Raw genomic sequence first — 13,240 nt, 5'->3', positions numbered from 1 at the left:
GTTTAAAAAGTTAAAAGGACAGAGACATCTGATGAAAACAGGGCAAAATCTCTTTAGTTGAATTCAAGCACTTAGAGTTTAATATATCCCAAACCATTTTTGCTTTATAATATTTGTGGGTTGTTTTTTTTTGGAGCTGGAGTTTCACCCTTGTCACCCAGGCTGGAGTGCAATGACATGATCTCGGCTCACTACAAACTCCGTCTCCCAAGTTTAAGCAATTCTCTCGCCTCAGCCCCCCAGTAGCTGGAATTACAGACACATGCCACCACGTTCAGCTAGTTTTGTATTTTTAGTAGTGATGGGGTTTCTCCCTGTTGGTCAGGCTGGTCTCGAACTCCCAACCTCAGGTGATCCGCCCTCTTCAGCTTCCCAAAGTGCTAGGATTACAGGTGTGAGCCACTGCACCTGGCAATATTTCTGTTTATATTTAAACCTTAGGTACAGTATTGTAACTGGATTTAAGAATTTATAGTTTCGTTGTTTCTTCGCCACCAGCAAATTAAGATTTAAAACCTATAGTTTGCAACAAATTTTAGTTTTTCAGCCAACTGTCCTAAAACTTGTCTGTCAGCTCTTAATCATGGGTACCTAGTAGGTGTCATGTAATGGGAAAAGGATTTAAAGAGGGAGTTTGAAGATAGAGTTTTTTCTTGCTCTGCCACTAACTTGGTATGTGACCTAGTGACAAGTTATATAACCTATCTGTGTCACAGTTGTCTGAAATGTAATCTGGGCAAAATAGATTCTTAAAATGACAATAAAAAGATTTAATTATTTACTCATTTATTTATTTTTTGAGACAGAGTCAGTGCAATCTCAATTCACTGCAACCTCCACCTCCTGGGCTCAGGTGATTCTCCTAACTGAGCCTCCTGAGTAGCTGGGGTTATAGGGCACATGCCACCATGCCCAGCGAATTTTTGTATATTTTGTAGAGATGGGGTTTCACCGTGTTGCCCAGGCTGGTCTCAAACTCCTGAGCTCAAGTGATCTACCCCCTGGGCCTCCCAAAGTGCTGGGATTACAGGCATGAGCCACCACGCCTGGCCAAAAGATTTTGTTTGTTTGTTTGTTTGTTTGTTTGTTTGTTTGTTTGTTTGTTTTTTGAGGTGGATTCTCCATCTGTCCCCAGTCTGGATCTTGGCTCACTGAAACCTGTGTGCTCCCACTCCCCGCTCCATTCAAGCGATTCTCTTGCCTCAGCCTACTGAGTAGCTGGAATTACAGGTGCATGCTACTGTGCCTAGCTAATTTTTGTATTTTCAGTAGAGACAGGGTTTCACTACGTTGGCCAGACTGGTCTCGAACTCCTGACCTCAGGTGATCTGCCTGCCTCGGCCTCCCAAAGTATTGGGATTACAGGCGTGAGCCACTGTGCCTGGTCCCCTTTTTCTTTTTTTTTTTTTTTAAGTGAAGATGTATAAGGCCTAAAGGAGCCCAAAGGGGACAGTAGGGGATAAGAAAGGCCAAGAGGGAGGGAATAGATTTAGCAGAACCGAGGATGCCAAAACCTAACTACTTCTGAGAGACACCTTGATTAAGAGTGAGCTGGTTTGCCTGTAAGAATCTGGGGAAAGCTCAGAAATTAGGGATATTAGTACCACAGAAAGCAGGGAAGTGAGGCCTGTAGAGGCTTTGGACTCGGGGGCCTGACCCCCAGCCTGGGTCCAGGTAGGCCACTGACTGAAAATAGTGGAGTGGGCAAGAACAGATTTTTTTTTTTGAGACAGAGTCTTGCTCTGTTGTCAGGCTGGAGTGCAGTGGCGCAATCTCCGCTCACTGCAACCTCCGCCTCCAGGGTTCAAGTGATTCTTCTGTCTTAGCCTCTCAAGTAGCCAGGACTACAGGCCTGCGCTACCACGCCCAGTTAATATTTTGTATTTTAGTAGAGATGGAGTTTCACCATGTTGGCCAGGATGGTCTCAATTTCCTGACCTCATGATCCACTCACCTTGGCCTCCCAAAGTGCTGGGATTCCAGGCGTGAGCCACTGCACCCAGCAAGAATGAATTGTTTAATATTAAAAACATTATATCCCAAATTTAAAATTCAACAGAGGATGTGGAAAATTGTCTCAGAGTGTATTAGGTTGGTACCAAAGTAATTGGGGCTTTTGCCATTCTAATGACAAAAACCGTGATTACTTTTGCACTAACCTATTGAGAGAACTGTAAGAGAGAACAGGGAAGAAAATTAGAAACTCTTGGGAGGCCAAGACAGGACAATCACTTGAACCCAAAAGGTGGAAGTTGCAGTGAGTTGAGACCGTGCCATTGCACTCCAGCCTGGGCAACAAGAGCGAAACTGCCTCAAAAAAAAAGAAAAGAAAATTAGAAACTCAATTCCAGGGCTTTAATATCCTTTTTGTAGGAATTCCAGAAAGAAAACTGAAAAAAAAAATAATGATAATAATGAAGAAACAAATGGAGGAGAAGAGAAGTTAAATGTAAGGAAAAATTCAGAGTTTAGCAAAGTGAGTGTTTTCCAAAGCTGAATAACATAAATCTCTGAATTTATAAGTGCCCAGAATGATATATGAAAGAGACTTGTATCATTGTGAAAGTTCAGAACACCAAGAATGTTAGAAGATCATAAAAGCTTCCAAAGAGAAAAAAGCAAGTCATTTTAAGGGGTCAGGAACCAGAATGGGATTGCATTTCTAAACAATACTTACTTGGAAACTAGATAGTAGTAGATAAATGCCTTCAAAATTCATTTGGGAAAATTATTTTCAACCTAGAATTCTATATGCAGACAAACTGTCAAGGCAGAAGAAAGGTATTTTTTTTAGACATGTACCCTCCCACCCCACCTTTGTGAAGCTAGTGGATGATGAATTCCAGTAAAACAAAGAAGTAAGTCAATAAATAGAACTGAGGATATTTGAAATGTTTTAGTGATTGGAAAAAATATCACTAGGTGTTTGACAGATCTTTGAAGTATTTAAGGGAAATTAGTAATAGGTATATAGAAGACTATGGGCCAGGAGCAGTGGCTCACATCTATAATCCCAGCACTTTGGGAGGCCAAGGTGGGTGGATCATGAAGTCAGGAGTTCAAGACCAGCCTGGCCAATATATATGGTGAAACCCTGTCTCTATGAAAAATATAAAAAAATTAGATGGGCATGGTGGCGCACACCTGTAGTCCCAGCTGCTGGGGAGGCTAAGGCAGGGGAATCGCTTGAACCCAGGAAGCCAAGGCTGCAGTGAGCCAAGATCACGCCACTGCACTCTAGCCTGGGTGACAGAGTGAGACTCCGTCTCAATAAATAAATAAATTAAATAAATAAAGAGATTAATTAAATGAAAACAAGACAATATCTTTAGGATAAACATAATGGTATAATAAAGGAAACATTCATAGTATATTATTGGCTAAGCAGTGAACAATATTTATATCATCCTCGTAATGTAAACACTGACTATTGATTTATGCTTCAAATTGTGATTTTATTATTTTGGGGGGTTATGGATGTGATAGTATAATACCGCTGTTATAAGTTAATAGATAATGGATAAAGCTAATGAATTCAGAAACAGCAAGATGATGTTATTAGCTAAAAATCTGAAGGAGGCTGTCTCTGGGGAAACAGACAAGGGAATGGGATTGCTGTTTTTTATTACCAGATTTTTACAAGACTATTTTTAGCCTTTTTACAAGACTTTAAGTACTGTTTGAGTTTTAACCATGTTATGTATATTACTTTGATTAAAAAGAAAAATTAATTTTAAAGAACGAGCATACTAATACTATTAGTTTTCTCCTTCTAGAGAAAAATGTTTAACAGTTAGGTTTAGACTTGTTAATTATAAAAATATAGGAAAGTCTTACTGTAATGAGATTTTCTAGAAAGCGGATTTACTCTAAGGCAGTTCAGATTTGGTCCCCAGCTGAGAATTATAGCCTGGAAATACCAAGAGGACTATCAGAAAAATCAGTGTCATTTGAAGGATAGTCATATGTGCGGCCTGTGCACGAAATCTGGGGTCTGAATTAGGCCCTCATTCAAGATTTGAGGGTGGGGAGTTTGTGTTTTGCTGAAGCTGTGGTTGCAAACCTTTGCTTTAGGATTAAAGATAGGGCTCTCCTGTGACATTTGAACCTTAGTTCCTACACCTACCTCACAGCTAGTGTTTCTTTCTTCATAAAATAGTTACTTGTCCCTTGGAAAACCTCCAGACTCTGCTTTCTGGAATCATTTTCATATAGCATGTTTGTTAATTTGAGCCCTTGACTGAGTCCCAGAAAGATGTAGGCAGGAACACAGACCTGATGCAGGAATAGTCTTCTTTTGGAAATAACAATAGCTGCTGTTTATTGAGCACCTTCTGTGCTTTGGGCAGTCTCCGTACATTACTCCTGATCTCCATCATAATCCTGTGAGATAACTGCTCTTGTGACCACCTCCCATTTTTTCAGATGAGAGAATTGAGGCTCTGAGAGGTGAAGTCCTTGCTCATGGCACCACAGTGAGTAGTAGATCTGAGACTCAGCACTAGCGTTTGTGACACGTAACTCGTGACCAGCAGGTAGTCTTACCTGACTGAAAAATTGTGAGACTTAAAGAGACATATGTGTCTCCATACAGTGGCAAAAATTGATATGATGGAAATGGCCTTTTAAGCTATCTTATCCGTTAGTTGGACAGACACTGAACCCACAGAGCTAGAGGACCTGACAGGCTCACTGGACAATGTTTGCTGAATCAGAGAAGTGGGCTTTGTGGTATTTGCATGTGAAATAGTATGTACATACCTCAAGATCTTTGCTGTTCCCCCTAAAGCTACTGGCTGGGCTAGAAACACTGAAGGGGTCAGCCAGACCTGGGGTCATCTGCTCCTGGGGTCCCAAGCCAGGCCTCCTGTCAGGTTCATCTGTCTCTGTTCCACCTGCACTCGCATCCAGTCTTGCTGCTGGGAGGTGGAGCGTCCACATCCTGAATCCTGCCTTCTTCCTTTGACCCACTTCTGTGGTGGGTACTGCCCAACTTTTTCTTAATAGGACTAAATTCCAAATTTAAAAAAAAATCAGCCTCTCTCCTCTAATCATCCAAGAAGAGCCCTCTTTTGGTAACTTGTTCTAGAGTTGCGTATATCTTAAATTCAGAAATTTGTTTTCAAATTTTAGAAATATCCATTCCTGTTTGTTCTATTCCCAGTGAAAACATGAAGCAACTCTTCCCTCTTCCAAAACAGTGAATTTTTCTTTTTTTCTTTTTCTTCTCCTTCTTTTTTTTTTTTTTTTTGGAAAGGATTCTTGCTCTGTTGCCCAGGCTGGAGTGCAGTGGCGTGATCTTGGCTCACTGCAACCTCCACCTACGGGTTCAGGCGATTCTCCTGCCTCAGCCTCCCAAGTAGCTGGGATTATAGGTGTGTACCACCATGCCTGGCTAATTTTTGTGTTTTTAATAGAGATGGGATTTCCCTGTGTTGGCCAGGCTGGTCTTGAACTCCTGACCTCTGGTGATCCGCCCACCTCGGACCCACAAAGTACTTCAATTACAGACATGAGCCACTGCACCCGGCTCCAAAACAGTGGATTTCTATCTTACATATGCATACAGATTATCTGGGAGCTTCAGATCCAGCCCATTGCACATATTCTGATTCTAGAATAGAGACCAAGACTCTGAATTTTAAGCAAATCCCACATCATTCAAAATAGATTGTCCATGGATTATACTTTTAGAAACACTGCTTAGATCCCATGCATTAATATAATTGGAGATTTTATCCTTTCCTTCTTAATATTCTTAATATATTTAAAAATATTCTTAAATAGCTCTAATTCCCTCAATTATTTTCTCCTAAGACATGTTTTCCTAACAGTTAATGAAATTTATTTCATCTTCCGGTCTTGCTCATATTATCTACCTTTCATTTAAATTGGAAATTTTCTGCCGTTTTAGAACGTTCAAGGCCTTCCTACCTTACTACCTCCTGGCTGTGCGAACTTGGACAGGATACTTCCCCCCTCCCTCCAGTCAGTTTTCTTACCTGTGAAATGGAATTAAACTATACAAAATCATTAGATTGCTGTGAGGTTTGAGTGCGTGGTACAGATTACATGCACATTGAAAGTGCATTGCTTCCCAAACTAATGCAACATAGCAAACAAGTTAGTTCACAGTCTTCAATTTCTTTACTTTTCCTTTACTTTCTTTTTAAAAAATCTTTTTAGCTAATGGCTTTTAGGTCTTAGGCTGATTAGAAGGAATTCTTCTTGGGCTGTTCTTCTGTTAAGAAGATTGAAGCTCAAAAGAAAAAAAAGATTGATGCTGTCCTTCATTTGCTTGTAACAGAATGCTCTTCCTATCTTGCAAGTGAGTTTCAAAAGCATCAAAAGCTGAATCTGGAAAGAATAGTCCAGGTTTGACATGGTAGTGTAGGGTTTGACAGGTTTTTTGTTTGTTCGTTTTTTGTTTTTTGAGACAAAGTCTCACTACTCTGTCACCGAGGCTGGAGTGCAGTGGCATGATCTCAGCTCACTGCAACCTCCGCCTCCCAGGTTCAAGTGATTCTCGTGCCTCAACCTCCCAAGTAGCTGGGATTACAGGTGCCTGCTACCACTCCTGGCTAATTTTTGTATTTTTAGTAGAGATGGGGTTTCACCATGTTGGCCAGGCTGGTCTCCAACGCATGACCTCAGGTGATCCACCCACCTCACATTCCCAAAGTGCTGGGATTACAGGCGTGAGCCACCATGCCCGGCCAAGTTTGGCAGTTTCTTTCAGTATTCATTGCCACTAATTCAGTGTTTTGTTAGATCTGTGGATGTATGGTTTTATAACTAAAGTTTAAAAGATATGGGTATAGTTTATAAGTATTACTCATTTTAAGAGGATTTAAGAGGGATAAGATCATTTTCGACTCAAGAGCAGAATATTAGTAATAATAATTAGCTTTTAAAATAAACTTATATACCTATATAAAGTACAGCACAAGGCAAACAAATATCTGGGCCTGTATTAACAGATGGTATTCAAGGATATGGTTAGAATTTCCAAAATGCCTAATAATGTGTAATTCTTGGCATTAAGCTACCAATTTGGATATAGCTCTTTATCCAATTTGAATATAGCCCTTTAATCTGAAATGCTATATAATGACAGACTTTATTATAGTCTGATCCAAGGCCCTTGAGCTTTCCAAAAGGTCCACAAAACAGACAGATACTGTATTTTTTCACTTGTTTGTATTGGTGGTACCCTTTTGAGTGTGATTTTTGGCATTACGTGTAGAGGTTGAAAGATTCAAGGCAACACTAAACACGTCAGCATTCACCACATGCAAGCTGTCCAGCAGAGTGACAGCGCCTCCCAGAACCTAGACAGCATCCAGAGTCACTGCACCCAGCCCTTGGTGGCCCTGTAGTCCTGCATCTCCAGATGATGGGATTTGCAAACTTCCCTGATGGTGCCCTCTTGGGTGCTCATGAGGCCTGTTCTGGTACCATGACTCTAGCAGTAGATCCATTTAATCCCAGTAAAAATACATGTTTTATGTTGATCAGAATTTGGCAGGACACGTGTGAAAAGTTAATGACATCCGGGCCGAGAACCCTGTGATATACACTAGTCACATCCAGTCCAATTTGGAGTTTTTATGTGCTGTTTTTGGCAGACCTAAGTGAAGATCTTGTTACTTAGCCATTCCTGAGGTATTGAAGATACACAGGTTTTTGTCATTATAGGATAGGCTAGAAAGTAGCCAGGGTCTCATAACCAAGGCTTTCTCTGAAACATAATGACAATGCTAATTATTTGACCAAAGATACCCAATTCTTTAATCTGCTTGGAATTTATTCTTGGTGTGAAGGGCAGCGTCATCCACTGGTCAGGAGCCTGATCCCTGGAGCCAGGCAGACCTGGGCTGAGTCCATCTCCCCGTTTCCAGCTGTGGGCAAGGTGCTTGACTTCTCCGAGCATCTGTGGGTTTGTTTTGTTTTAACCTGAAGAATTGCGATAATCTGTTTTCTCAGTCATTGTGCAGATGTAGTACAGTAATGAAGGTAACATGGCATATAGGAAGAGTTGATGTCAGCTCTTACTCTTCATGGCTAGAAGATGTGGACTGATCCCTTTGCAGTTTTGTGACCTAACACCATTTATGAAATAAGTTCCTTTTCCTCTTAGCTGATTTTTAGTGAATCATGTGGTGCCATTGCGTTCCTTATTGTTTCCCTCTGATCTAGGTTTCTGGGTCTGTGCCAGTAACACGATTGTGATTGTTGCTACTTTATAACATTGTCTGTGGTCAGTCCAAACAAGAGTTAAAAAGATTTGAATGAAATGGATTTTAAACAGTGGTCCCCCCACCCTCCCCCCGTAGCCAAAGGAAGGGGAAAAATTCTCTGTTGAAGTAAATGATTCGGGGAAGAGGCTCAGACCTTGCCTCTGAAAATTCTCATTGGGGGGACTAAGTCCCTTCACTCTGAACTCAGACCTGCCTGTTGGCAGCCTGACCTCACATCCTGGTCTGGATGTGCTGCCTGACCGGTGTCGCGCGTCCGTGTGGTTGTCCTGTGGGTGCCAGCTCTGTTTCTCCCCAGACATCTACTGCCTCAGCCTTAGTCACAGCACGCGCACTGAGTAGAAATGAGACCAGTTAGTATTGGTAACTGCAGAGGAATCTGCATTTTCACCAGCGTTCTCCGGACAGAGGGTTTGCCTGACACCGGCGCACGGGGAAATTCGCCAGAAGCAGTGCAGGTTGGGGACGCCCCAGGCCGCGGTGGAGTCGCGCGCTGCTTCCAAAGTGGAGGAGAGCAGGCCTGCGCCCTCTCCCTGCCCCCGGGGCTGGGGCTGCGCTTCTAGGTGAAGAAAGACCTCGGCGGGCCGCGCGCGGCCTTCGCCTTGCGTGGATCGCCATTGGCCTGGCTTGGCTCAGGAAAGCGGCGGTGGCTTTGGGCCGGGCTCGGCCTGGGGAAAGCCGGGGGCCCCTGGGTGCGGGCGCGCGCGGCCAGGAAGGGGTTAAGGCGCAGGCGGCGGCGGGGCGGGGGCGGGCCTGGCGGGCGCCCTCTCCGGGCCCTTTGTTAACAGGAGCGTCCCGGCGGCGAGGCGGAGACGCGGCCGCGGCCATGGGCGGGCGTGGGCGCGCAGGGCGGCGGTGAGGGCGGCCTGGCGGGGCCGGGGGCGCCCGGGGAGGGGCGCGCGGGCCGAGCCGGGCCTGAGCCGGGCCCGCGGACCGGGCTGGGAGAGGGGCGCCGGCCCTCGACGTCGCCGGCGCGGGAAAATGTTGGAGATCTGCCTGAAGCTGGTGGGCTGCAAATCCAAGAAGGGGCTGTCCTCGTCCTCCAGCTGTTACCTGGAAGGTAAGCCCGGGCAGCGCGGATTGGGTTGAGTAGTCGCGCGCCCTCCCGCCGCCGCTGGGCCCTTCCTAGGCCTCGCCGCCCGCGTGCTCCCGCCCGCGCCCTCCCCGGGTCTCCCTTTCTCCCCCTCCCGCCTTTTCTCTTCTCTTCTCCTCCTTCTCCTTCTCTTCTTCTCTTCTTCTTTTCTTTCTCTCTTTCTCGCGATGGCCCCTAGGCGCCGCCGGCGGATGTGGCCCCCAGCCCCGGCGCCAGCCCCGGGAGAGCCACGCTGGATGGTGACGACGGCGTCCTGGGGCCCCACACTGTGGGCTCCGCCGAAAAAGTTTGAGAAAGCGAACTCGACAGGCCTTAACGTCCCTGGGATCCCACGTTGTGGAATCCACAGTTAATTGGGACTGTGTGTCAAAACGAACGACCGGTGTTTGTGAAAACATGCCATTTCCATTAAGCATCGCGTACACAGGGAACACCACTCTACCATTTATGGATACAGAATTTCAAGTGATCTTTCCATCTCCCCCACCCCCATCTTATCTGCAGACCACGAAGAGGTTTTAGGAATTCGCTGTCTTTTCAGCAGAAAGGAGAGAGATCATAGCCAATTTAAGAAGGCATTTCGGTGGAGTCCCCCAGAGTACTAAGGTGTCATGTTCGGTTCCTTCAGTGAAGCTCAGGCCAGGAGGGAGGGCTTCACTTTTGCGTTCTTTCTACCTACTCTCCTTCTCTAATTACATCTATTTTATTTTATTTTTCTTTCCTGTTGTTGCCTTTAGTTTTCTACATGGAAAAAAAGTAAGTTGAGGATTATGGGTCTTCACTTTCGTAGCTTCTAGGTGGGTATGAAATTGATCTGATTTGAGACTGGTGCTTCCAGACCAGTGCCTTCAGTAGAAAGGCTGTCTGTGCTTCGGAGATGTAGTGGTACTTCTCTTGTTTTCATTTAAGACAATGTAAGAGTAGAAACGTGAAGCTCACTTTAGCTCAAGTAGGATTTCCGCTAGAATGCCATGTTTTTCTTTTTTAAAAAGTGGGAGAAATAGAGGCCTCATTAATTTTCTAGCCTATTTTTCTTTCCTTTCCTGTCCTTCTGACTCTACCGTGAAGGCCTGCTTGGAGTCATGTATGTAGCTCAAACCGTAACACTAGTCATGTAGGTGAAACATATTTGCCCTTCTTGCCACAGGTTGTGTGCCTCACTCGTCTTCTCTCTCTGGGATTCCAAGGGACTGATTGCCCCGGTGAAGACTCTTCTAGGTGGAGTGGGCTCACAGAGCCTATGGAGGGTGGAGATGGTTTATTTGTCCCTAAAAGTTGACGTCTGAGCAGTCCAAATCATCTTCAGTTAATACATTGCTTATTTTTTCCAAGTTGCTCAAAATTCTGAGCACATTCTCATTTACATCTGTAACGAGTTAGTGTTAGGCATCATCATCTCCACTTTGCAGATGGGTGCCTAAGGCGGGGATGAATGGACTTTTGTAACTGCAGAGCTGGAGCGAAGTTTAGGTCACGTCTTTGCCACAGCATTGTTTTGTTTTCCTGGGAGTAAACTGGAGATTTAGTATGGACCTGGCTGGTTTAATTATTGTTTTGGGGAAAAGTCTAAAACATCTTATTCCAGCATGTCTTGAAATGAATGACAATGTTGACTCTCAAGCCTCAAAAAAAATAAAAAAAATAAGTTCAGTGCAGCAGACTGCCTTGGGTTAAGGCTTCATCTAGGAAGATGTTACTCTAGGAATTCTTTCTTAGTTTTCTTCTTTTCGTTGTTACATTTAATTAGAGAAAGTAAATGGAATTATCATATCGCAGTTGATAGAATTTAACAAGCTTCAGTGATCGTCTCTTAAAGCACTGGAAGTGCTGTTTGTCTCTTGGGAAAAAATAGTTCCCAACATCTGGATAAGTAATCCAGACTTTCCACTTTTACTGACAGCCAAAATCAGTCAATCAGTGTTTATTTACCCCCACTCAGGGTCCCAGGCATCCTGTGTCAGGGAGAAAATTGAATGAGATCAGGTTTTTCATTGTTCTGTCAAAGAAGCTTCTACCATAAATGTGGTTTGATGGTGCATGCTACCTGCTACTCAGCCTAGCTGTCAGAGCAACATGGCTAAACGTGAAGATGGCTAACAATTATGAAATGCTTACTGTGTGCCAAATACCGTTTCAGTACTCTAGATGAGCAAATATACTTATCTTTCATGACAGTCCTATGACTGTTTCCATTTTATAGATGAGGAAACTGAGTCACCAAAAGGTTAGGTAACTTGTCTAGGGTCACAGAGCCAGTGAGTTGGGTACAGGGATTTGAACTCAGGCTATCTGGCTCAGGAGAGGTCACTTTTAGCTACTTGATGTTCTACTGATTGTGACAGTTTGTCTCTTTTGGAATTCACTGTGGCTTTTAAAATGGTATCTTCAGAAACTCCTCCAATTAATCCCTGAAATATAAGGGTAGTCTCTTTTTCTCTTCTAGAAACCTGATCCTGGCAAAATGATTAGCTTTAACAGTAGGATTAAATTTTTTCAAATGTATGTAAAAATACCTGTATGCAAGAAATCCTAAGTATTTAGTGAAAAGTAATTCTCTCTCTTATTCAGTTTCCCCACCTAGAGGCAATCAGCCTAGAGTTTTATGTGTGTCCTTCTAGAATACTGTGTGCACATATAAACATTTATAACATGTGAATTTTGCTCTCCAGCTTTTTGTGAATATGCATGTGTATAGCAGTATCTATTCACCAGGACCACATTTAGCTTTGCAACCTTTGGTCTACTTTGAACACTGAATTTTCTGATTATTTCTTTCCTCCGGAGATGTCAAAGAAAAAACGTGAACACTAGCCTTTTGAAATCAGGATTTTCTTTTCATTTGATTGTTATTTGTTCATGTGTTTGTATTTACATCCATTGTGCATGAATGTTGTACATGAACGTGACAGTTGTGTACTGTAGAATCAAAAACTAATAATGTCTGTAAACTGAACTCTTCTTGAACGTTTTTGTTTTTGTTGTTGTTGTTGCTGTTGCTGGAGATGCAACGTTGTTCTGTCACCCAGGCTGGACTGCATGGCACAGCCATGGCTTACTGCAGCTTTGAACTGCTGGGCTCAAGGAATCTTCCCACATCAGCTTCCCAAGTAGCTGGGGCTGCAAGGATATTCTACCTGGCTAATGAAAAAAATTTTTTTGTAGAGACAGGGTCTCACTATTTTTACTAGTCCAGGCTGGTGTTGAACTACTGGCCTCAAGTGATCCTCCCACCTTGGCCTCCCCAAAGTGCTGGGATTACAAGCATGAGCCACTGCACTCAGCCTGAACTTTGGAAATTTATTTTAAGAGCCCACATTTAAATACTTCTTTTCAGCAGCTAACTTTCCAGCGGATGCTTCATGTGGTGCCAGCCATACAGATTCACTTTTTGAACTTTTTGGAGAAGCTTATGCTTGCTTTCTGCTCTCTCCTGAGGTCATCAGATACTTCCCTTGTTCAGCAGCAAAGAAAGGGAGACTCTTTCTGTTACCTAATAAAAGGCCAGTCCAGCCATTTCATTTTGGGTGACATTAACATTGTTGACCATTTAAGATGTCACAGGCCCTGGCGCTGAGCACATCATGTACAGCCTCACTTAATTTTCACACCGGCGCTCTGAGGTTTCTAGAAAAGAGGAAGGGCCCCAGTTTAATCTGGTACTTTTAGATGGCAGTACTTTTGAATTTGGAGGCAGAAGATCCCAGTTTTCCCCTGACCTGTCTGAGCTTCTGTGTTTTTACCTCTAAGACAGAGAGACCATCCTCTCTTCAGCCCCCCTTAGAGGATTGTTTTGAGGGCCTATAAGATGATTGAAGGAAAGCTCTGAAACCGATAGTTAAATGTATGTTTATATTCTGTTGATACAAGATTACTCTGAGATGCTCTTAAG

At 43.6% G+C, this 13,240-nt stretch overlaps 1 protein-coding gene across 2 annotated transcripts in view; it reads left to right on the top strand.

Annotated features, from left to right (window-relative positions):
• ABL1 (ABL proto-oncogene 1, non-receptor tyrosine kinase) overlaps positions 1-13,240 on the top strand; it is a 160,131-nt gene that overhangs the window by 100,994 nt on the left and 45,897 nt on the right. The window contains exon 1 of one of the 2 annotated variants that reach the window (XM_012457969.3): positions 9,039-9,318. The exons of the other annotated variant lie outside the window; for it this stretch is intronic. Within the exon in view, the coding sequence (XP_012313392.2) occupies positions 9,240-9,318 (79 nt within the window). The 5' untranslated portion in view covers positions 9,039-9,239. Of the gene's footprint in view, positions 1-9,038; positions 9,319-13,240 lie in introns of those variants that run through there. 2 annotated transcript variants of the gene reach the window in all.

Source organism: Aotus nancymaae, unplaced genomic scaffold (assembly GCF_030222135.1).
Source record: "Aotus nancymaae isolate 86718 unplaced genomic scaffold, 86718_ANA_hifiasm-v0.15.2.pri h1tg000003l, whole genome shotgun sequence".
NCBI classification, from domain to species: domain Eukaryota; kingdom Metazoa; phylum Chordata; class Mammalia; order Primates; family Aotidae; genus Aotus; species Aotus nancymaae.
This window is presented reverse-complemented; position numbering and strand designations above follow the sequence as displayed.